The following is a 22,641-nucleotide window of genomic DNA, read 5'->3' on the forward strand; positions in this document are numbered from 1 at the left end:
CACTCTTTGCAGCAGCCGAGCATATGAACAAGGACGTGAAGGCATGCTTTGAGTCGAGTGAAATCTTGATCGTTGCTCCGGGGTCGCAAGCTGCAAGACGTGCTGCATAAGCTGGGAGGGTTTGGAATTCCTTCAGCTGATTCTTGACGTGATTGCCAATAATCTGCCGCTTTGCTCGATAGGCTTGCTGAGGCTTAACACTGATGTTATACCGTCAAAGGGTGTCCATCACGGTTGACGTCTTGACTTGGCCATCAACAGGCATGATCTTCTTCAACTCGGCAACAAGGAACTGAGTTCGACTTGTAGCTGCACGAGGCTTGATAGCATGTGTCTGACAAGTATGATTGGCTTCAAGATTGCATACATGGAAGACCCTGTCTTTGCCCCCAACCGACGCATAGAATCCACAGCTCTCCACCCTGCACTTCACAATCAGCCGACTCTTATCACTCTTGCTAACGCGGTGGGTTGCTGCCTGGCTGTTGGAGAAGCATGTGAGAGCATTTCGAGCATCATCAAGCGAGGCAAATTCTTGCCCAATGAAGATAGTGTTGGCCATGGCGAATGAAGTGTGTACGTGTCCTCTGTTGACGCGTGATGACGCATCCCTCACTGAGGGCATGGTAGATGATAAAGGGCAATATAGACATCTGCACGACGCGCGAGGGCATCCTAGAAGATTTCTCTGTCCAATAACGGCAGCCCCCGAGAACATGGGTAAAAAATATGTACACCCCTGATATGTGTGACGTCGTGCACTCATTTCAATCGTAGGAAGACTAATTCGAAATGCCGCTGACTTTTAAAGCTTACATTCGGCTCGAATAGGAGGCTGCCAACGTGTTCGCGGATCTAGTAATATTCCTAAGGACGGAACCCCTTTGACATTCCTTCTCACACTCCCTTTGCTGGTCCTTCACGCTTTCAGTTCCTGAGGACCCATTAACCGGAATTATAGCACCCGACGCCAATGTGCCCGAACCACGGATTTGCAACAGACTAAGTGACCCGCGCTGTTGTCACGATGCAAGCCCTTTGAGGGACAGAATAAAAGATCAGCTCACACCTATGTTCAAGCACCACACGGCATGGCTTTCTATATCCCCCTTCAACCGGACCCGCAGCCCCTCCAGAGAGGCGCCTTATATGTTGTGTTATTTCACCTTCCACCATTACATCCACCCCAGTACCACTGGGCACTCGGCTTCATATCAGCAGCCGGCGAGGTGTTTTCATACCACGCAGCTGACGAAGAACTGAGAGGAAGATCTCCAACACAAAGTGAGACTTTCGAGATCTCACTCGCGCATGAGACTAAGTGTGGTAACCTTGCAGAGTGGATCTATGAGCGAAGAGCAGACGGGCCTTGGTACGAGGCTAGATCACGGCATGTCGCAGTAATGATTGGTCGCTTCGGAGGAGCTGAGCCCATGTTGGCCTCGATGTTAGCATCTGTACCTCTGATGGCAGCCGAAGAAGATCGTGCAGAGGCGTCTGAGTTTGGATATCGACTTTGGCTGCGAGCTGCTGTAAGGCTGCTGGTCGCTAGGCAGATCGTTCAATTTCGTGCTCCTAACGACGCAGCAGTCCTCGAGTCGGAGTGCTTATTTATTGGTGACCAGTATCATGAACGCTTGCGGCCAGGGCTGAGGCTCTGGGATGTAAGCTGGCCTCTTTTTGTGACTCAGTCAACGCTAGTCATATTATGACGCCGAGGTTTCTTTCTCTGGAAAACTTAACCTGGGGAAGGGTAGCGTTGTATGATTTTTGTTTGTTGTCCAGTTACAATCCAGTTACAGATACATGCACCGTCCTAAACCATGATCAAAAGAGGCTGGAACGGCAAGCTCAAAAGTGGAAAAATCCCTTCTTCTTTCCATCCTTCCTATCCTCCTTTTTTTCCTTCTGCAATCTCGAACTAATTGATGATGGCGGGGGGGTTAGGGCAGTCGGCTCCGGAGTAGCTTCACGCGAAGGGATGCTGGAAGATGACAAAACCCGTGCCTTGGAACGAGGCGTGAGATTGGACGATGAAGGTCGAGTGGCAGCAGGAGCATCCCGAATCCAGTATCGACGATCGTAACTTGCTTGGTAAGACCGATGATGGTTTGGTGGACTGGGTTGCAACTGGAGGCCCTGGGGTAATTCGGCAGATCCCTTTCCGCCGATTTCTATCACTTTCATGTCATCCACAAACTGCTCCGGGCTGAACACATGAGTGGAGCCTGCATCAGATTATCAGATGCAAGTCTTTCCCACGATGATCCATTTTCCGTACCAATGAAGATGTCTTTACCCAGAGCCGCGGAAACCTCATAGACAGTTCGCATCTCGGAGTAGGTCATACCACCAGCTATGAAGACTAGTGCCCGCTGTCGAATTTCGGCAACTGGTGCGCCGGCCCTCTGTGCACGAGCCCAGTTAGGTTTCGCACTTCTCAAAGAAGCCGCGGATGTTGGATTGGCCGGACTGCGCAGCTGCGAGGCTTGTATGGTTGTTACTGGTGCGTCACGAACATACGGGAAGAATGTCATTTCCAATTTATTGGCGAAATGATCCTGATGAACCTCATATGAGATCTGATCAATCACAGTTGTAGACGGGCGGACCTCAAGCACCGTTTTAAGGACCGGGCGATATCTGGATAGCTCATATTGTTCGTCGTCACTGGTCTTGACTTTAGATCGTTTGCGATTACCGTCGTTTGCTCCCTTGACAGGTGATCAGGATTGATCAATCAGTGAAGCCGTGATACTCACACGCAAGATCCTTGCCCCAAGGTGCACCAGGCTATTGACTGCATCTTGTTCAGCCATGGTCAACCGGGCATGCTGGAACAGTCGCCGTCGATCCTCGTCCGCCACACCATCTCGATACAAGATGTAGAGGGCAATGATGCGGACTTTATCACGGTTGCTGACATATCGATCATCCAACAGAGGCACCATCTCCTCCACTAGGGTTTTGGGAGACTTGCCATCTGTGTTTAGACCGGTCGCGCAGCATTGTTCCACATTCGCTGTGAGAGGCAGCTTCTTTCGCTCGAAGAGAGCCATGCATTCTTGAGCAATGTTGAGATGAGTGGAGAACTGTCGTATGTCAGCAAAATGTACTAGTTCTTCGCGTCTTAGCCTACCCTTTCTCGCTGTTCCTGATACTGAGGCAAGCTCGCAAGCATGTCCTTCATGTCGTTCAAACTCGTGGCGCCGGATCTGGTGATATGATATGGTCAGACGATGGCAAAATGATGGTCTGGATGGTCCATACCCTTCCTTGAAGCCAGCATGCTCCTCGAGGAATTTGTTGAAATCCTCCATGAGTTTATCAATCGCTTCTCGCATGTGCATATGTCGGACTTGTGTCCAAACTTGATCGGCATCCGAGAGAGTTGCAATCTTATCCTCTGATGCTCCAATGGAGGATTGGAACTTGTATCTGCGCAATTAGATTGTCTGTAGGTCCCTTGATAAAATTGCTTTGAAAGATCACTAACCTGTATTTGGTTCCATCCTCGATAGGGAGCAGATCCACCGCCATCGCTTGATAGGTGAACTCGTGTAATAATGGCGCGTATAAATCCATGGTACGATCAGTAATGAACAAAACTCCTCTTGGTCGAGGCGCATTAGCAGATTTCTACTCTAAGTGTTCAGTCACGTCCTTTGGCGTACGCAAGAGCAGAACGCACAGGAAATTCGGGATTCGTTCTACGGTACTCATCCAAAGCATCTTGCACCATGTACGCTAGTCGCTTGGAGATATGATCGTCCACAACTTCAGCTTGCGGCTGTGCTTGTCGCGCGCCCTTCCAACGAGAAGAAGAGGTCGACTCAGGAACGACCGGCTCGGGAGGCTTGAGAGGGCCCAACCCACCGTGGGTAGATGGCTGATGGTATCTAATAAGGGGGAATTCTTCAAGTTGAATACAAGCATTCACAATCTGTCAGAGATCATTTAGCGAGGCCTTGACAATTCAGGCGACTGGAGCTTACGCAACGGCTTGTGAACCATAAATCATCTTCAAAACGCTCGTAGGCAGCCTGGAATAAGGCTTGGGAAGGTGGAGGACTGAAGAAACTGAAGAAAAAGTCGGGATGCTCTAAGCTCAAGACTTGTTTCTCCAATGCTGTCAGTGTGTGAGTGTGCCTTTCAAGCTGGATAGATAATAAACGCACGCCAAAAGTTTATAGAGAGCTCAACAAGCTGGCGGAGGAAGGGTTCCGCAGCTGAGGCGGTTAAGCGCTGGAAGAGAGGTTCTGGCAAGCCTGGAATGCCTATTCAAAATTCACGACGACATGAGAACACACGGGTCAGACGCACCTTCAATGAAGAACAGGTGCGCAGCAGCATACTGCTGCTTCCCACTCGAGAAATCGTTGATAATCCTCTCTACGTTCTGGGTCGTCGGCATGACAAGGTACATTGCCTCCAGATTCGGCTGCAGTGTGCGGTTGCTGTTGATGGCGTCGACCTCTGTGCAAGGAAGCAGACGTCAGGGGATCTCATGCAACGAAAATCCCGATAATGACTACGCACGCGTAACGTTCTCTTGCAGGATATCGAACATCTTCAGCGTAGCCCCAAGCAGCTTCTGCGAGTGCTCGTCCACAACCACGATCTTCCATCGTCCGGCGGGGTTCACGGATCGGATAGCATCAAGAAAGCCTACAATAACGAATCATATTCCACAACACAATAGTGCAGATATAACTCGTACGTTTACGGACTATTTCGATGAGAGAAGACATGAGTTGGAGAGAAAATCAAGAAGGGAACGGTATAGGAGAGCAGGTATGTAAGAGCGCGGAGGTAGGGTACTTCGCGACCCTCCCGGCGGGAATAGCTCCGCTGACGTCTGGCCAAATGCCGTTTCCTTGCTGCGTAGCATCGCCCATGGCACGGCATTTCGCGGGCTTTGTTTCGTTTCACGGAATGATATCGGACAGGATGAGAATTGTTTTGCGGAATCCGTCATTTATTGTCAAACAGCTGTGGAAGATAGTCCAGACTAACGTGATGGATAAGGAATACAAGAAACGATGTCGTGGAGGCGAAGGATTAGAGGGGTGTGAAGAATGCAGGAAGATATCTACAAGAGCAGAACAGCTCCAAACATCACACCTACGAGGAGCAGGAGCCTGTCGACCCATGCCATGGCCAGTGAGAGGGCTCCGCTCTTGACACCGGAGCTGCCAGAGTTACCGGACCCAATGGAGCCTGATCCAGGGGTGCCTGTCTGACCAGGTGCACCGACAAGCGAGCCAGTTTCTGTCGCTGCGTAACCTCCTGCAGCCGAAGTGCAGGACGATCCACTGCATTGCCAGGGAGAGGTGTTATTTCCTGCATTATTCAGACCGCCGTCTCTTGCACGGAAGGGAGATGTGGTAGCGGTCTCGACATATGCTTCTGATGCGAGCAGAGCCCAGCATTGAGAGATGGAATCGAGCTACAGGAGCACATCAGCTGTCTAGAACTATGATATACGATATGAAAAGGCATACAGTAAACTTCGGGATGTGCTCAAGAGCGTAGGGCAGGATGTACCCAACGGCAAGGTCCACCGACTGCGCATACAGGTCGTGTTCCAGGACAATAAAGCCGGTGTCGATCTGCTCCGCTTCGGTCATGATGGCCTCGAAGTTGGCGAGGCACTGAGTGCCATTGGTGTCGCCACCAGCGATACGCCAATCATCAGTGTCGAAGTTCTCGTTTCCGTATGAGGTCCACAGGATGGGACGCAGACCCATGGCAAGGCAAATGGCGCGGACACGGTCGTCGATGTCACCGTACGGGGGACGCATGCTATTGGGCGTCACACCGATGGAGTCCCTGATGATCTGACGAGTCCAGCCGAGCTCGGCGACGATCTCAGCATTTGTGAGGGTGGTCAATGGGGGATGGGACCAAGTATGGACAGAGATCATGTGCCTGCATATGTTCAGCATTGTTACTTCGATGCAGACATTGTGGCACATACCCAGACATGTACTCGGCTTGCAGGATATCCGAACGTCCAGGAACGCGGGAACCGATGACGAAGAACGTCGCCTTGATATCCTCCTCGTTCAGGAACTCTAGGATCTTGGAAGTGTACGGGCTAGGACCATCATCGTAGCTAACACCCCATGTGTACTTGTCAGGGCAGACAGTGAGATCGTCTGGACGCGAGCATTGACCGCAAGTCCACCAGCAGTTGCCTGCGGCCGTCGCGTTCGCCGCCGCCTCAGGGTCATCCAAGCAGGACCCGTTGATTGTAGGGCGGATGTCGGGAATGTTCCAGCCTATGTCTACGGTCAGTGATGTAATAGGAAAGCCTGGCAGTAATGTTTACCATCAAGCTCTTTTAACCATTGCTGGACTTGCGGAGAATCCGTGGGAGGAACTTGATCCTGGGGAGGATACCCAAGGGTGATGATAGTTGCTAGAGACTAAGTGAGCGCTTATTATTATATATGACCTCTGAACACGTACCGGAGGGCAGAGGGGGAGCACCAGCAAGGGTTGGCTGCTGCCCAGCCTGGTAGGTGGTACTCAAAGCCATTGTAGATGGACTAGGGTTGTTCATTGTCAGCTGGCTAAGCGGGGCATAGGTCACGTCCGTGGGGAGGGAGACGGAGACGGTGGAGTCTTGCTGACGCGCTTGGTGTGCCCGGTGAGTATGGTGGGCGTCGAAGCGGCGACCATGGGCGTTGACGGATCCGGAAAGGAGTGCCGAAGCGATGAAAACGAGTGTAGAGACCTGCATTGTGACAGGAGAACAATAGGAACAGATAAGGTCGAAAGTATCAATCTACTAGTAAGGAGTGTTGCGGTGAAAAAGAGTGTAATGTCGTCGAAAAGAGCGAGCGTCGCGTTGAGGAATCGACTGGAGAAAGAGGGGAAGAGGGAGATGGCGCTGAAGAGGGGACCAGGGAACATTCAGTTCCGCCTCCATCGGAGCAAAAGCTAAGAGAAAAACAGGATGGAAGGTAAAGGGAGAGCGGAGGCATTATTGGTAAGAGTTGGCATCTTGGCACTTCCGTTCTTCTGTGCCAAGCACTGATCAGACAGGGTCCGTGCCTTGAGACAGCCACGCGGTAATTCAGTTACCAAGCATGGACAACCGGCTGTTACCTCCGGTTCCCTTTCCTTCTCCCTGGTTACGCGCCCATTTCGGAAATGCGCGCGTGAATATGTCCTTCGACAGAGTCATCATTCATTATTTGCGTTACATATGTACACAGACTTGCTCTTCATCCCCGCTGCAGACGATGCTAACGTTGCGCAATAAAAAAAAAGAATAACAATCATAAGCACACACATGATGGAAGGAAAACAAAAATGAGAGCAAAGCGAAGCCAGAGATCACACGGCAACGGGCATACAATATACGAAGCGAACAAATCACCGAGGAACGAGAGAAGCAGAAGCTTGGGACATGTTGTACGTCTGACCAGGAAGGACACCCGTTGCCAGCTTGACGCAGAAAACCCGATCCTCGGAGACGAGGATTATCTCGTCTCGTCCGTTCTGCGCAGGCGGTGGTCGCATGTGGGGCGGTTGGGGCATGCCTCCCATCGTGTATAGGTCGTAGCCAGGTCGTTGCGTGCCGTATGGAGGCAGTTGGCCATTGTAGGAGTTTTGGGGTATCGGCGACCGCTGAGGAGGTTGAGAAAGAGAATGTGAATGGCTGGCAACAGTTGGCGGCGAATCAGCGAACAAACAACGCAGGTTGTTGCCGGGTATAATCTGGACAAGGATACCAGTTTCGATGTGCCGAACCTCGATAAATGTTGGCTCGAATGCCAAAACGTAGGGATAGTGTAAAGCAAAGGCGCTTGGAATGCCTTCCCAGTACACGATCCAATGAGGCCTGGATCTCCAGCCAGACTTGTTGACAAAGAAGGCGAATTCGTCGTAGCATAGTAAAAACTCTCCGTCAATGCGATAGATCGCAATCGGCTTGACGTTCTCCCTCTTCTGAACGAAGTCGAGCGACACGTCCGCGGGATCAAGTAACCCTTGGGTGTCAAGCGTTTCGAGATCAACGATCTCGAAGCCCTTCGTGCACCCGACGCAAAGCTTCGTTTTGAGGAAGTGCAGTGAGCTTGACTCTGTTGGAATATAGAATTCCTACAATCAGGGTCATCAGAAGTGTTTTGAGACGAAAATAGATGAAGCTTGCCTTGAAGACCTTGAGCGTGTCATTTCCCCCCTGGAGGAGCTTGCGAAACGTGGGCTTGTTCTTGCCGCGAACCGTCTGGTCGATCGGCTCCAGCACCTTGATAGTGCTGGACAAGGAGGATGCTTTGACGACACAGACAAAAGTCCGCCCAAGGCAAATGCCAGCCTTGAAGAACGAAGTATGAGAAGCAACTCGCTTAGCCCGGCGAAGACCAGCGATTGGATCTGTGTAGTCCAAGGCATCCAGCGGGAAGGTCATCACCGTTCTTTCGGACAGAACAATAAGAAGCTGATACTCCTCCAGAACATCGACCTGCGTCACGTCTGGGATAGCTAACACTTTGAGGGGGTCCTGGGTGAGTACCCGGACGTCCGAAATGTATACGCCATCATCGGTGCCGTAAGCAACCTTGTTGCCTCCGCCTATTGAATGTCAGCACATGTGCACGCATCTGATAATCCAACAGCGTACTGAATGGACAGGCACACAAAACCTTATTAGCACCCACGAAGAAGTTCTCACTGAGAGTGACCATGTCAAAAATTGCGCTCCGATCTCGCAAAACCTCCTGCCGCTTATAGATATTCTCCAACCACTTCTTCCGCGATATCGGCGTATTCGCATAGAGGGTCAGGTTATATCCCTTTCGCCCGAGGTGGACGAAGGTAATGGGAAAGCCTAGCCCGTTTGCTTTCGTGGACGATAATGGGGCTGGAGAATTTCGACCGAGTGAATTACTGCGACCTTTCACCAGGGCCGACTTCGTCCTAGCAGAGCTGGTTCCTTTGGTAGGTCGATCGTCGTCCGCAATGATGATTAACAACTCCAAAGGAATTGGCTGCAACCCGTCAGCAATTATGAGACTTGTGAAGAATTCGAGATACTCACCTTTCGGTATACCCTCAACTGCTCGCTTTTGCTGTTGCTTTTCGCCTTCACCATAAGAAGTGCGTGATCAAACAAGAAAAGCTGAAGGTCCTCCCCAGCACCAGAACTTCCATTCTTTGGACTAAGGGCACCTTTATAGACCAGCTCTCGATTTTCATCTCGGAGTCGTAAATCCTGGATGACATTAACAGCCAATCGGCTTCCGAAGCATCATTACTTACCGCCTGCTCCCCAGGTCGGAACACGAGGTGTTGGTCCAATTGCAGTAAACTGAACCGGTTCTCTGCCTTGCCAGTTTCAAAGTTGACCTCAACGAGGAACTTTCGGATGATGGCGATCACTTCAGGGAGGACAGTTTTATCAGGGTTGTCTTCAGGGGTATACTTGAGCACTACATCCAATAGCAGGGGATAACGCGCCAGTCGAGTGGTTGGCTTTGTTAAGTAACCATTGAGCTCTAACTTGCGCGACTCTGGAAGTCGTTCGGTTTCCTGCGATAGACTTAGTCATTGTCGCCTCCTTCAAACACAGAGAACGCTTACATCAACGAACTTGGCAAATGCAGGATTAGATGTCCTCTCCCTCTCGAACTCAGCTTTGCCATAGAGCTGGTGTGCACCATAGGTGACAAAAGGTCGAAAGTTTCGCACATGCTCTATGAGAATGTCACTTATTTTTTCGACGATGGCGAAGCCCTTTTGTCGTTTGTTCAGGGCATCCCGCAGCTTGCTGTTCACAGCGATGATCTCCGATATATTCCAGAACACCTGTTGCAGGAAGTCCGTGCGTCGAGGTTCCTCAATAACATCCGACGTCGACAGCGGCTTGTACCAGAACTTGCATACGATGTTAACTCAGGTCTCTTTGGTCAGAAAGAGCACTCACGTCTCGGAGGTACTCCATATCTCGCACAAAATCACGCTCTGTGTATATGACTTCGTTAATTGCCTCCTGGCGCTTCTTCTCGGTCTCTGAGACCTTGTCGATAACCTCTTGAGGAACTGAATGGATCCATAAAGTCCCAGGTTCCTGAAATAGACGGCATGTTATTAGGCTATTTCAGTAGAGCGTAAATGCGACGCACAATCAATTCCGTCTCCGGCTGATAGTCCTCGTTTTTCAGGACCGGCTCGGGCTTCATGTTCAGACGTGACTGTTGCTCCAACCGACGAGGACACGCAATGGAATAACAGAGCGAGTCCCTACTGCATGTGGGGGAATAGCATTCTGTTAGGAGGGTGAAAACGCCCGTGGGAAGTGGAATGTTCTCCTCTTCACTCGCTGGCGTGGGAGGCTCCGCCATGGCTAGAGGTCCATTCATGTCAGAGTTAGGTGAAGCAACTGCGTATGTTGAATCGCCGGGGCTAACCAATGTCGAACTGGCAGCCGACGCTGGTCGAAACGGCCGTACGGTAACGGTTTCGCTGTCGGACATGATACTCTCTGGTGAATGGACTGCATGGACAGAATGAACTTGTTCCTTGCTGACGAAAGGACTCTGTAATCGATGCTGGAACTGGTATAGCTCCTGAGATGAATCGCGCAGACGATGTTCGTACGCAACATCGTGGAAGAATTTCTGAGAATCAAGGGCACGACCTAGGAGCAAGGCAAGATTGCGATCCGTCGTTCGGATGATATATGCCAGCTTGTCGACGGCCTCTCGCCCATCAAAGGCGTCTGGGTACGCCAAGCCATCCTTGACGCGCTCTGATAGCCCTATTCGCTCTCGGAAAGCCTGTGCCACTCGGGACAGGAGTGCAGCAGGTACTTGAACGGGACGTGCTTCTTTGTAGTGGCGGGGTGATCGGGGGTGGATGGATGACATGGATGGGATGGGTGGAAGGGGTTGCTGTGAGCCTGAATTCGAGAACGCATGTCCTGAAGAAAATGATCGCGTGCGCTCGCTATTAGGAAGAACAGAACGATGTCCACGTGAGCCAATATGCGGAAGCGTGCGTGCGGATTCGGAGGAACGCCGAGGAGTGCCGGGCAGTGCACCATCTACAGGGCTTTGAGGGGTGCTGGGTGACGGAGAAGAGTTCCCAGAATAATGGTCCATAGTGCTTGGAACATACGCGCTTTGGGCATACGTAGACTCTGTTGCTGAATTGGCAACAGAATTGATGGAGGGGCGACGAGAGTGAGGGCCACCCCTCTGTCCTTGCATGTGGACGAGAGACGAGGATTTGGATGGTGCTACTGCATGGTCAGTTTCTGACATGTGATTATGAAATCTGAGGACGCACGGGTTGCATTCCCATTCCCATTTTCCCCTTCGCTAGTCGCAGTCGTATACCCACTAATCCTGTCCGATACCCCAAATTCGCTAATATCCGATACAGAGCCTGACGTAGTAGTGGCGGACCGAGGGTTGGTGCCATCGTAAGAGATGCCGCGTTGCAACGGTGCTTGAACTTGCATATTCGGACCGGAAACGACATGAGGAGGCTGCCAACCATTCTGTCGCATTTGCGGTATGTTCATGTAGACTTGCTGCTGATACGCTTGGGCAGCAGTCATCCCCCCGCTGACGCGACGACCCAGTTGACCAACCATTTCATTTGACTCGTCGGGAGGCGATGCAAGGACGCCCGCCGTGCCCGGTTCGGCGACTGACCTCGCCCGTGTTGGGGGTCCCATATTGGGTGCAAGAGTGCTTTGGCGATACGCTGAAGGTGGTGTGGGCGCATAATACGGTTGCATCGGTGCTACTGTATATTGGGCTTGCCGTGGTGTCTGGTCGGGGGCGACTTGAGCCGGACCATAGGCAGCCTGATAAGCGCCCCGAATATCCTGCTGTGGGTAGCGATACGCGGGTTGTTGAGCGTACATCTGAGGATAGGCAGCAGTGTTTGGTGGGAAGTTGTTGTATTGAGGTACGGATGGAGCGCGTTGGTACTGCTGTTGGGGAGGATTAGAGGGACCGGATTGTTGTTGTTGGTGATGGTTTGCGGAAGGGCGACCGAATATTGATTCGAAAGCTTTATCTCGCTGGTCCGCCCTTACGGCAGGACGTGGTCCATAAGGACGGTCCATATCGACCAAAGAAAGAGAAAAGGGAGATGAAAGAGGAGGAGCGAGAAGATTCCAAGTGGAGAGAGAGGGAGCAGAGGTGCTGAGAGAAGCGTGTGTGTTTGCTGCCCCCTTGCCTTGCCCTTGACATATGAGAGGGTGTCCCGACGCGGAGCCTGATTTGCCCGCCCTTCAATGGCGCTAGGCTATTCCAGGCGAAATAATCAATTCACACACAATATTAATCCTCTCATCGGTGGGTTTGGGTAAACTTATCAACTTAAAACTTGCTTTGCTAACAGAGGAAAGACCGGGAAACTTATTCCGTACAAGTCATAATGCCATCGTCATCAAACGCATGGAAGAGAAGCAAAGAATCAACATTCTCTTCCTGTACCCATCATGAATGACATCGTCGGCTTCATAACTCGCGACCAGCACGTGTGATCCGTCGCCGCCTTTCTCTTCCCCTCTCCTCCAGAATGCCGGCAACATCTTACAATGCCTGACCTCGAAGCAGTATATCCTGGACGACCATGGACCTTGTCCCTTGTTTCTTGTCATATTTCCCTTGTATCTCTACGATCTATCCATCCAACTGTATCTCGGTTCGTGTCTGCTTGGCCTCCAGGTGGCCTCCCAACAGATGGGCCGCGGAATCTCCCGAAGGGAAAGCCCACCCGCACGTGATGGCCGTCCCCGGTTGCTGAATTCATCCTCTGACGTAGGCAGAGATTCGCCGTGGCACCTATTCCGTAAGCCAAGTCGGGTGGCATTCATTATTTAGACTCGCACGCAGACTTCGCATGATTGGGTCCGAATCTGTAGTGACCTAGTTTAGAGACAAGTAGCGAGTTTATTGAAGTAGACAACAGACTGCGGCGAATGTCTGATGGTTTGGCAAACAATCACTGGTCGTGTGATACTCTGCCGAGACGGTACGCACAACGGCACCGATCATTGCTCGGCTCAGTCGATGTTCCTACTGCAGGACATTTCAGATCAAAGTTCATGACCAAGGGGTCCAGGAACATGTAATTGCCAGCCTTAGAACGCGGCAAGCCGGAGAAGCCCTCTGTGAATTCCTTAACCCCGGAACGGCGGATAGTCCGAGAAAGCGACCAGAGTCAGGATATGAGCATGACCGTAGACGTCTTTGGCACTGTATGCGAAGATAGTGAGGAGCAGGTTGAGAGACGCGCGTCGAACAGGCATTCTTGCTCCATGTACACGAGACGGCGGAATACCTCGTTCGAGTCGAAGGGTCAGATTTGCTTAGTGGTTAGAACGGAATTCAAGCTCGTATATGGTTGACAAAGGGGGTTCGATTCCCGCTGCATAGTATATGAGCGCCAAAAGCATAGCTGATGTGGAAGCGGGCCGGTGAGTCGATTCAAAGCATAAGTAGTGGGCGGGAGCAATTCAGCACGATATCCACTAGGCGGTCCCCTATCTGGCATCGTCACCTCTTCCCCAGTTCAACGAACGCTGTTTGCAACACTCACGGTGGTTTGAACACATTACTTAGAGGGTCAATAGCGCAAGGATGGCGGCGCCGGACCCCTCAGATCCGATATACAAGCAATTCCAATTGATGAGGACGAAGTACGCATACACCAGACCTCCTCAGTAACGAACCTGATCCCCGACGCGTAGAGATGAGAGAGTCAGACAAGCAGCAGGCGCCGAACTCAAGGCGATGGTTCGCACTCCTAGAATTGAGCTTGCACACACCATTGACTTGTGGATAGGTTGCGGCGTCCATTTCGGAGCTCTCGCCCGACGCTGTGGGCAAGTTCTGGAATGACAGAGTGATGCCCCGCGTCTTTGAGCTGATTCGGAGCCAACAAGCGCATGAAGCTCTGGCAGGCATATATGTTACTGGTGCGTCACGGAGCGTTGCAGTGAGAATGTGCGCTCATGTTGCGCAGAGCTCATGAGCGAGATTCCTCGAGATGACAAAGTCGAAGGCGAGCGAACTTTGTTCCGATTTTGGAACTACATACGGCCCATGCTGCCCAACAATGACCCTGTGATCATGGTCGCTGCGGCGCACGCTCTGGGTGTCATTGCGGAGAGAGGAGGTGCAAACTTCGCCGACCATTTCATTCCATTCGAAGTACCTCGCTCGATTGAAGTGTTACAGCCGGGACAACCAGAAAGTCCGAGATGGGTCGCCGTGCTGGTGTTGAAAGAACTGGCGAGGCGGATCCCTGCGTACTTCCATACGCAGGTCTTCCAGGTGCTGAACAACATCTGGGTCTTGCTGAGGGACACACGAGTACGCCCTTGTCTGTCTATATACCGGGAACAATGATTGAGTGTGTTACAGGTCCAAGTCCGTGAAGCGGCAGCAGAGCTCCTGTCTGCTTGCCTCGAGATCCTGAGGGATCGCGACCGTCATCTGAAGGATGCTGCGTTCATGAAGCTGGTGGTTGAGGCAACCCAGGGTTGCCAAAGCTCCAACGTGGAGTCGATCCACGGCTCCCTGCTTGCGTTCCGCTCGTTGTTTTTGAGTTCTGATATGGTATGTCCTTGTTCGACGCACCCAAGAACACTGTTTCATAGACGATTCGCAGTGCTTGCGTGACTCCTACGTCGATTCAATGGAGCTCGTTTGGAGATACCGCGACTACAAGGATCCCCTCATTCGGCGCACTGTCGTTGGTCTGTTGCCGACCATGGTATTCTACGATACCCAGAGCTTCAGCACTCACTTTTTGCACCGTGTCATGGGATATCTCATGGCCCAGCTCAAAAAGCCCGTAGAAAGAGGGTCAGGTAGGCATTACTCTGCTTCTTGAGTTCTTTCTGTATCTTACAAAGTCCCTTCAGCCTTCCTTGCAATTGGGCACATAGCGCAGGGCGTGACTAGCGAGATGAAGATCTTCCTCGACGGTATTGTAGCAGCCATCAAAGACTGTCTGCAGCAGCACGGTTCCAAGCGCAACGCGCCCCCGGAAGAGTCCATCTTCCAGTGCATAGGTTTCCTCGCGTCCGCCGTCGGGCCAAACCTCACTCGGCTGCTGCATGATATCCTTGATCTTATGTTTGCATGCGGACTGAGTGAGGCGCTGCGTCAGGCACTCGAGGATATTGTCAGACATATACCGCCCATGCTCAGGATTATTCAAGGTTTGTCAACTTGCTGCAGTTGTTGCCACCTGTGCTTAGTCACTTTAGATCGTCTTTTGCATCTTCTGAGCCAAGTCCTGTGTGGGCATCCGTACAGGCCGCCGAGTGTTGCATCCTCCGCGCATGCTACGCATAACGCTCCCATGCCACGTGAGGCTCCAGTGGTACGTCCTGCTGTCATTGACAGCATTCTCTGGTATAACCCATTGTCTAGGGTGTCCCCAACAAACGAGACCAGGACATCACCTTGGCTCTGACAACTCTCGGGACCTTTGACTTCACAGGTTAACAAATCTTTCAGCCCATCGAAAGGGTTTTCCTGATGTTGTATGCAGGACACGCACTAAGCGACTTCACAAGGACTTGTGCCCTGCCCTATATTGAGGATGATGACCCAAAAATCCGCCAAGAGGCGGCATTGACTTGCTGCCACTTGTTCATGAGAGACCCAATTTGCCACCAGACCAGTGTACATGCGATGAGGATCATCAGCGATGTCTTGGACAAGCTGTTGGCCGTGGGTATCGCAGATCCAGGTATGCGCCTCCTCAATTGAGACATTTCCGCCAACGGCTCATCATTCTCGAAGATGCCTATACGAGGCAGAGAGTCTTAGGTGCGCTCGATGAACGCTTCGATCGTCATTTGAGTCAAGCAGAGAATATTCGCGCTATTTTCATTGGCCTGAATGACGAGGTATTTGCCGTGCGGCAGATAGCTGTGAAATTGGTCGGGCGTCTGGCTAATCATAATCCTGCATGCGTGATGCCACCCTTGCGCAAGGCCATAATTCAGCTGCTGACGGAGATGGAGTACTCTGCTGTGACGTGAGTCCACATGTTTAAAGATGGCTGCTTGGGTTAATGTCTATTTCTTTAGCCGTGATAAAGAGGAGAGTGCTCGGCTTCTCACCCTACTGATCGGTGCCACTCAGCGGCTTATCAAGCCGTATGCAGTCCCGGTCTTGAAGGTCCTCTTGCCAAAAGTCAAAGACAAGAGCACAACAGTCGTAACACAAGTTCTGAACTGCTTGGGCGAACTCGCGGTCGTTGGAGGCGACGACTTGAGCCCCCATATTAAGGACATTATGGAGCTCATTCTGACCAATCTTCAAGACCAGTCGTCATTTGCGAAACGAGAAGCTGCCTTGCGAGCGCTCGGTTCCTTCTGCTCCCACACTGGATATGTAATCGAACCATACCTTGACTACCCCCAGATCCTGCCGCTCCTCATCCGATTTTTGAATGAAACAGAGCGGCGGCAAGAGTTCAGGCGGGAAGTCATCAAGGTTATGGGGATTCTGGGGGCTTTAGACCCTTATAAAGACAAGGTCTGTCAACCCTTTTCAATCGCAGCCCGGACCTGACTGTCTTTCAGCTGTCGAACAAGCGCATGGATGACGCGATCGGGCATGCTGCCGTGACCCACAACATTTTCGATCTGGCATGGCTGATGAACACTGCGGGTGCGACTTCTGACGAATACTTCCAAACAGCCGCTATGAACTCTCTAGCCAAGCTGTTGCAAGATAGCTCGTTCAGCGACAGACACACTAATGTCATAGAGAGCATCCTTGCCATCTATCGAACGCAGGGCCTGAAATGTGTTGCCTTTTTGCCTCACGTGAGCAACGCGGAATATCTTTGTTCACGTTCTCACAACAATTTCTAGATTATCCCAGCCTTCTTGGCGGTGATTCGGTCACCTGTAGCGACTGCCCACGATTTCTACATATCCGAACTATCCAAACTTATCGGGATCATCAAACAGCATATTCGAGGATTTTTACCAGAAGTTGTTGCTCTCTTCGGTGATTTGTGGCATATCGAGCATCCGCTACCACCTCTCGTCTCGCTTGCAGAGGCTCTCGCGAAGGCCCTAGAAGGAGAGTTCAAAGTACACCTACCCGCCATTCTGCCCAAATTGCTGGAAGCGCTGAGTGCGAAAAGCACAGATGTGCTTACCCTCCAGACAAACGTCTTGCACGCCTTCTACACCTTTGGCTCAGACATTGAGGAATACATGCATCTTGTCCTTCCTGCCATCTTACGTACCTGTGAAAGTACCGAGGCAAGGGTGCAGTTGCGCAAGTCCGCAATTCACACCATTGGGCGACTGTCCAAGAAGGTCAATTTTGCAGATCATGCCTCTCGGATCGTTCACGCACTGGCTCGTGTGTTAATGGGCTCTAACCAAGAACTACGAATGGCTGTCATGGATACGCTCTGTGCGCTCCTTTTCCAGCTCAACTCGGATTTTACCGTGTTTCTTTCCATGATAAACAAGGTATGTGTCCGGATCTCAATATGGTCGTCTAGCCCGGTCTCATTTCCGCCTGCAGCTTGTAGTGAGATATAATATCCGCCACCCAAATTACGACAAACTGGTCGGCAAACTACTAAACGGCGAGCCCTTACCACCTGAGTTTGGTCAGATCGAGTCGTACGTCGGGCTGGAAGACATTTGATTTGGTGCTGATTTGGCCTCAGGTTTGATCAAGATAAAGTTGAAGCTAGCGCTCCTGCTGAAATCACGAGGCTCACTGTGAATCAACAACACCTGAAACAGGCCTGGGATGTGTCTCAAGTGTCCAATGCTGAAGATTGGATGGAGTGGATTCGGCATTTAGCTGTTGAACTCCTACGGGAGTCTCCATCCCATGCCCTGCGTGCTTGCGCAGGAACCGCATCGACTCATCTTACCCTGGCTCGCGAACTCTTCAACGCGGCGTTCATTTCTTGCTGGGGCCAGCTCTACGATACCTATCAGGTCGGCCGTACTTTACCGAGCCGAAACTACTACTAACCATATTATAGGAGGACTTTGTCCGCTCTATTGAAATTGCGATCACTACGCCTGAGGTACCCCCGGAGATTATCAACATTCTTCTGGGCCTGTGCGAGTTCATGGAACATGACGATAGGCCATTGGGCATTAGCATCCGTGTATTAGGTCGAGAGGCACTGAAGCATCACGCCTACGCGAAGGCGCTTCACTACAAGGAGCTCGAATTTATCCAGGAGAAGGATAAAGGAGGCGCTACCTCTCTTGTTGAGGACCTGATTAACGTGAACACGAAGCTTCAACAACCGGATGCCGCCTGGGGAATCCTCGTGTTGGCCCGAGAAGAGTATGGCATGCCGCAGCGGGAAGAGTGGTATGAAAAGCTTGGTCGTTGGCAGGAAGCATTGGAAGCCTACGAGAGCAAAGACTTGACGGACGAAGAATCTCCAGAGATTGCAATCGGTAAAATGCGGTGCTACCACGCTTTAGGAGAGTGGGCTTTACTCGCCGATCAAGTGCAGAACCACTGGGTCGACGCCGACTCGGAGGAGAGACGACAAGTTGCTCCTTTAGCCGCCGCGGCCGCCTGGTCACAGCGTCACTGGGATCTAATGGAAGACTACATATCTGCGATGAAGCTAGATACGCCCGATCGCTCCTTCTATCGCGCCATCCTCGCCATACACCGCAATCAATTCGGCAAAGCTGCCCAGCAAATAAATAAAACTCGTGATCTGTTGGATACGGAGCTGACTGGATTGATCAGAGAGAGTTACACACGTGCTTATAGGTAAGTTCCCCAATGACTTAGGACACACAGGTTGCTGACAGCGGCATAGCACGGTTGTGCGAATTCAAATGCTCTCCGAACTCGAAGAGATCATCGAGTACAAGCAATTGAGAGATGTCGATGTAGAGTTGAAAGCGAGCATGCGCGGCACATGGACGAAGAGGTCAGAACACAGCAGAGATTGAACCTACCCTTCCTGACCGTGTCATCAGATTACGTGGATGCCAACCCGATGTTGAAGTCTGGCAGCGGATATTGCAAGTGCGATCGCTTGTACTGACACCTGCGGATGACGTGGACACGTGGATAAAATTCGCAAACCTTTGCCGCAAGTCTGACCGGATGCAGATAGCAGAAAAAACCCTCAATTCTTTGTTGGGTCAGGACGAAGAAAGACCGAGACCAGATGTATGTTCGCACCGATATTTTGAAAGTTCGGTATCTAATTCATCGCACAGGGCTATAAGGCTCCTCCCAACGTCATATATGCTCACCTCAAATACATGTGGGCTGAAGGGAATCAGCGCCTTGAAACTCTGAATTACTTGCATGATTTCGCGGACCGTATGGCTGCAGACTTGGGCGTGCCAATGAACGATGACAGTCGAATTGCCAACTTGATAATCAACCCGCGCACGAACAAGTTCACCAAGCTGTTGGCTCGCTGTCATCTCAAGCAGGGTCAGTGGCGGATGGATATAGATGATCAGTGGAAACAGGTGAGAAGCCGTGAATGTTGTCGGGCTGGTTCTATCTGACTGGGCGTCTTCACAGTCGTCTGCTCCCATGGTGCTGCATTCTTTTTACCTCGCCACAAAGTTCGATCCCGATTGGTACAAAGCGTGGCACACATGGGCATTAGCCAATTTTGATGTTGTCACGTACGCGGATGACCCTGCCACTCACGGGGGAGAGGGTCTGCCGACCGCTGTATTCGTTCAACACATTGTCGCGGCCGTTCGAGGTAGGTCGTGCAATGCCCAATCGGATTGTCAGGCTGAAACAATTCACTTTCAGGCTTCTTCCGTTCGATCGCCCTTCGCCCAGGCAATGCTCTTCAAGACACGCTTCGGCTTCTCACATTATGGTTCAAGTACGCGCAGCAGGGAGACGTAAACGGCGTTATCGCCGAAGGCTTCAGTAGCGTCACTGTTGACACTTGGCTAGAAGTCATTCCTCAGGTATGCATTCTCTTGATCACATCTCAATCAAGTTGGAACAAAGGCTTTATAGATTATCGCACGAATTCAAATGCCCAACCCTAACATCCGCCGACTTATCAATCAAGTTCTGTCGGATCTCGGAAAGGCGCACCCCCAAGCGTTGGTTTACCCACTTGCTGTGGCTTCCAAGTCTCCAAGCCTGGCCCGCAAGAATGCCGCTCTTTATGTTCTTGATCGCATGAGGGAGCACAGCAAAGAGGTGGTGGATCAAGTACGCAAGACGCATTCTCCTGCTGGTGCTAGCACTCACAATTGATGCAGGCCCTGATGGTCAGTAAGGAACTCGTCCGAGTGGCCATTCTGTGGCACGAACAATGGTACGAGGCGCTGGAAGAGGCCTCAAAAATTTACTTTGGGGACAAGAATCCAGAAGGCATGATTGTGCATCTTGAACATCTCCATGATATGCTGGATCAGGTGAGCAGAAAAGTAGTTTATGTGTCGTTTGCTCACCATTTCCAGGGCCCTGAGACTTTCCGTGAGACATCGTTCGTTCAGAGCTTCGGAACTGAGCTTCGCCAAGCAAGAGAACATTGTCGGCGGTTCCGTGCATACGGAGATAGTGCAGACCTAAACAAAGCCTGGGATATTTACTACGTTGTGTGGAAGAAGTGAGGCAATGTTATGCTCAGATGACTCATCTGACTTCTTCCATACAGAATCCAGAAGAGCATTCCCCATCTGACGACCATAGAGTTGCAATATACCTCACCAGAGCTCCTCAAGGCCAGGGATCTGAAAGTAGCTGTTCCAGGTATGCCCGAAGTTGATACTCAACACGGTATCTGACGGTCTTGTCTCTATAGGAACGTACAGAAGTGGGAAGGAAATCATCGGCATCGCCAGTTTCAACATGACCTTGTCCGTCATTGCATCAAAGCAACACCCTCGCAGACTTTCCATCAAAGGTGTTGATGGTCGCGAATATCAATATTTGCTGAAGGGTGAGGACGCTGTGGGCCCCGAAGGTTGTTGCTGACCTGCCTCTCCAGGTCACGAGGACTTGCGACAGGATGAGCGTGTCATGCAATTGTTCAGTCTTGTCAACGACTTACTTGCGATTGACCCTCAAAGCTTCAAGAGGCAGCTTCACATCCAACGATATGCTGTCATTCCGCTGTCTCCCAACTCCGGTTTGCTGGGATGGGTGCAGAACAGCGACACGATGCATGTATTGGTTAAAGAATACCGCGAAGCACGGCAAATCCTAATGAACATCGAACAGCGTCTGATGTTGCAAGTGAGCTTTCTCAGTGTCACGAGTTGTGCCATGCCTGATAATGTGTTGTAGATGGCGCCTGACTACGAGAACGTTCCCTTGCTCCAGAAAGTTGAAGTCTTCGAGTACGCTTTGGATAACACCACAGGGCAAGATCTGTATCGCGTCCTCTGGCTGAAGAGCCAAAATTCGGAAGCATGGCTTGAGAGACGCTCTACGTTCACTCGCTCTCTTGCTGTGACCAGCATGGTCGGTCACATTCTTGGTCTAGGAGACCGGCATCCTTCCAATTTGTTGCTCGACCGGAAGAGTGGGAAGATGATACATATCGACTTTGGTGACTGCTTCGAAATTGCCATGCATCGCGAAAAGTATCCAGAGCGGATCCCGTTCCGCCTTACAAGAATGCTTACGCACGCCATGGAGGTCAGCGGTATACACGGCAGCTACAAGCACACGTGTGAGATTACGATGCAAGTTCTTCGTGACAACAAGGAGTCGTTGTTGGCTCTCATGGAAGCTTTCGTGTATGACCCTCTCATCAGCTGGCGTCTTACGCAGGATCCGGATGACAGAGTCATGACACGGGCTCAGGGTGAAAATGGTACGTCTATACGCAATCCCTGGAAATGATCTCTCTAATGCTTCTTGCCAGCAATTGTTGATACACGCGCTACGGGGCCAGCGCGTAGGCCGCCGAAGTCGGACGAAAATGAGATTTTCAACAGTAAGCAAATTTGAGATACTTACTAGCGAATACTGACTGATACATATTAGACATTGACGGCAACCCAAGATTAGGAGGTATCAACGAACGCGCTGTTGCTGTATTCAACCGCGTTCAGAACAAGCTGCTTGGTGAGGCGCCTACCCTACTCTGGGTAGACATACATATTCACGGATGAAATAGGACAAGAGTTCCAGGAGAACGTTTCGTTGCCTGTTTCAGTCCAAGTTGAGAAACTCATCTCTCAAGCGGCATCCCTTGAGAATTTGTGTCAATGCTTCATGGGATGGTATGGCTAGCGCTCTAAGCGTACGCAGAATCATTCTGACCGTCATCTAGGTGTGCCTTCTGGTAATCATTCCCTACTGTTATTTCCCTGTATTGGCTTTCTTCGTACTCTGGATCGTCCAATCTTCGGGCAACGTTGGCCTTGTGGTTTTTGGTTATATCCTCCATCGTATCCCCCCCTTACTGTCGGTCCTTGTATATTAGTGTACTGTCTTGTGTGCATCTCAGCGCTATCATGAGTAGTTTATCTGATACGTTCCTCGATATACACGGAAGGTCATGATGATGTACAGCATCGGTGCATCACTTCTGTGAATCCCACGATAGGTGGGCGCTGTTCACCGGATTACGGATGCCTCGCCGATGTCGCATTGCTTTGATGGGCGATGAAGAGAGTCAATATTA

At 51.2% G+C, this 22,641-nt stretch overlaps 5 protein-coding genes across 5 annotated transcripts; 2 read left to right on the forward strand and 3 right to left on the reverse strand.

The window, feature by feature from the left end:
• Positions 1–1,091: 1,091 nt before the first annotated feature.
• On the forward strand, positions 1,092–1,767 carry DACRYDRAFT_105795 (uncharacterized protein; the record flags this gene model as incomplete). The annotated part of the gene is made up of 2 exons (XM_040768142.1): positions 1,092–1,664; positions 1,702–1,767. The coding sequence occupies 2 exons, from the start codon at positions 1,092–1,094 to the stop codon at positions 1,765–1,767; spliced, it is 639 nt and encodes a 212-aa protein (XP_040630526.1).
• Positions 1,768–1,851: 84 nt separating this feature from the next.
• DACRYDRAFT_115000 (Sec1-like protein) lies at positions 1,852–4,751 on the reverse strand (the record flags this gene model as incomplete). The annotated part of the gene is made up of 13 exons (XM_040769922.1): positions 1,852–2,228; positions 2,282–2,561; positions 2,613–2,714; positions 2,763–3,092; positions 3,140–3,215; positions 3,271–3,438; positions 3,497–3,639; positions 3,692–3,943; positions 3,996–4,129; positions 4,179–4,268; positions 4,324–4,476; positions 4,540–4,668; positions 4,721–4,751. 13 exons carry the CDS (start codon positions 4,749–4,751, stop codon positions 1,852–1,854), a joined length of 2,265 nt encoding a protein of 754 aa, XP_040630527.1.
• Positions 4,752–4,916: 165 nt separating this feature from the next.
• DACRYDRAFT_21156 (glycoside hydrolase/deacetylase) lies at positions 4,917–6,894 on the reverse strand. Its single transcript, XM_040772262.1, has 5 exons — positions 6,475–6,894; positions 6,335–6,424; positions 5,981–6,284; positions 5,505–5,931; positions 4,917–5,449 (listed from the first exon to the last, which is right to left on the reverse strand). The coding sequence occupies exons 1-5, from the start codon at positions 6,746–6,748 to the stop codon at positions 5,093–5,095; spliced, it is 1,452 nt and encodes a 483-aa protein (XP_040630528.1). The 5' UTR covers positions 6,749–6,894; the 3' UTR covers positions 4,917–5,092.
• Positions 6,895–7,386: 492 nt separating this feature from the next.
• Positions 7,387–10,358, reverse strand: DACRYDRAFT_49517 (CNH-domain-containing protein; the record flags this gene model as incomplete). Its single annotated transcript, XM_040774906.1, has 8 exons — positions 7,387–8,115; positions 8,177–8,589; positions 8,639–9,005; positions 9,056–9,229; positions 9,277–9,546; positions 9,598–9,891; positions 9,941–10,084; positions 10,140–10,358. 8 exons carry the CDS (start codon positions 10,356–10,358, stop codon positions 7,387–7,389), a joined length of 2,610 nt encoding a protein of 869 aa, XP_040630529.1.
• Positions 10,359–13,550: 3,192 nt separating this feature from the next.
• DACRYDRAFT_77311 (atypical/PIKK/FRAP protein kinase) lies at positions 13,551–22,485 on the forward strand. Its single transcript, XM_040776261.1, has 33 exons — positions 13,551–13,675; positions 13,727–13,772; positions 13,822–13,954; positions 14,002–14,351; positions 14,403–14,597; positions 14,650–14,851; positions 14,906–15,205; positions 15,254–15,369; positions 15,420–15,489; positions 15,541–15,741; positions 15,795–16,032; positions 16,085–16,535; positions 16,583–16,828; positions 16,877–17,491; positions 17,547–17,647; positions 17,695–17,974; positions 18,022–18,779; positions 18,829–18,942; positions 18,992–19,187; positions 19,238–19,498; positions 19,554–19,743; positions 19,797–19,960; positions 20,013–20,213; positions 20,264–20,419; positions 20,465–20,613; positions 20,662–20,756; positions 20,809–20,946; positions 20,995–21,242; positions 21,294–21,825; positions 21,877–21,948; positions 21,999–22,079; positions 22,132–22,237; positions 22,288–22,485. The coding sequence occupies exons 1-33, from the start codon at positions 13,617–13,619 to the stop codon at positions 22,301–22,303; spliced, it is 7,080 nt and encodes a 2,359-aa protein (XP_040630530.1). The 5' UTR covers positions 13,551–13,616; the 3' UTR covers positions 22,304–22,485.
• Positions 22,486–22,641: the final 156 nt, after the last annotated feature.

This window comes from Dacryopinax primogenitus (genome assembly GCF_000292625.1).
Source record: "Dacryopinax primogenitus strain DJM-731 SS1 chromosome Unknown DACRYscaffold_5, whole genome shotgun sequence".
In the NCBI taxonomy this organism is placed as follows: Eukaryota; Fungi; Basidiomycota; class Dacrymycetes; order Dacrymycetales; family Dacrymycetaceae; genus Dacryopinax; species Dacryopinax primogenitus.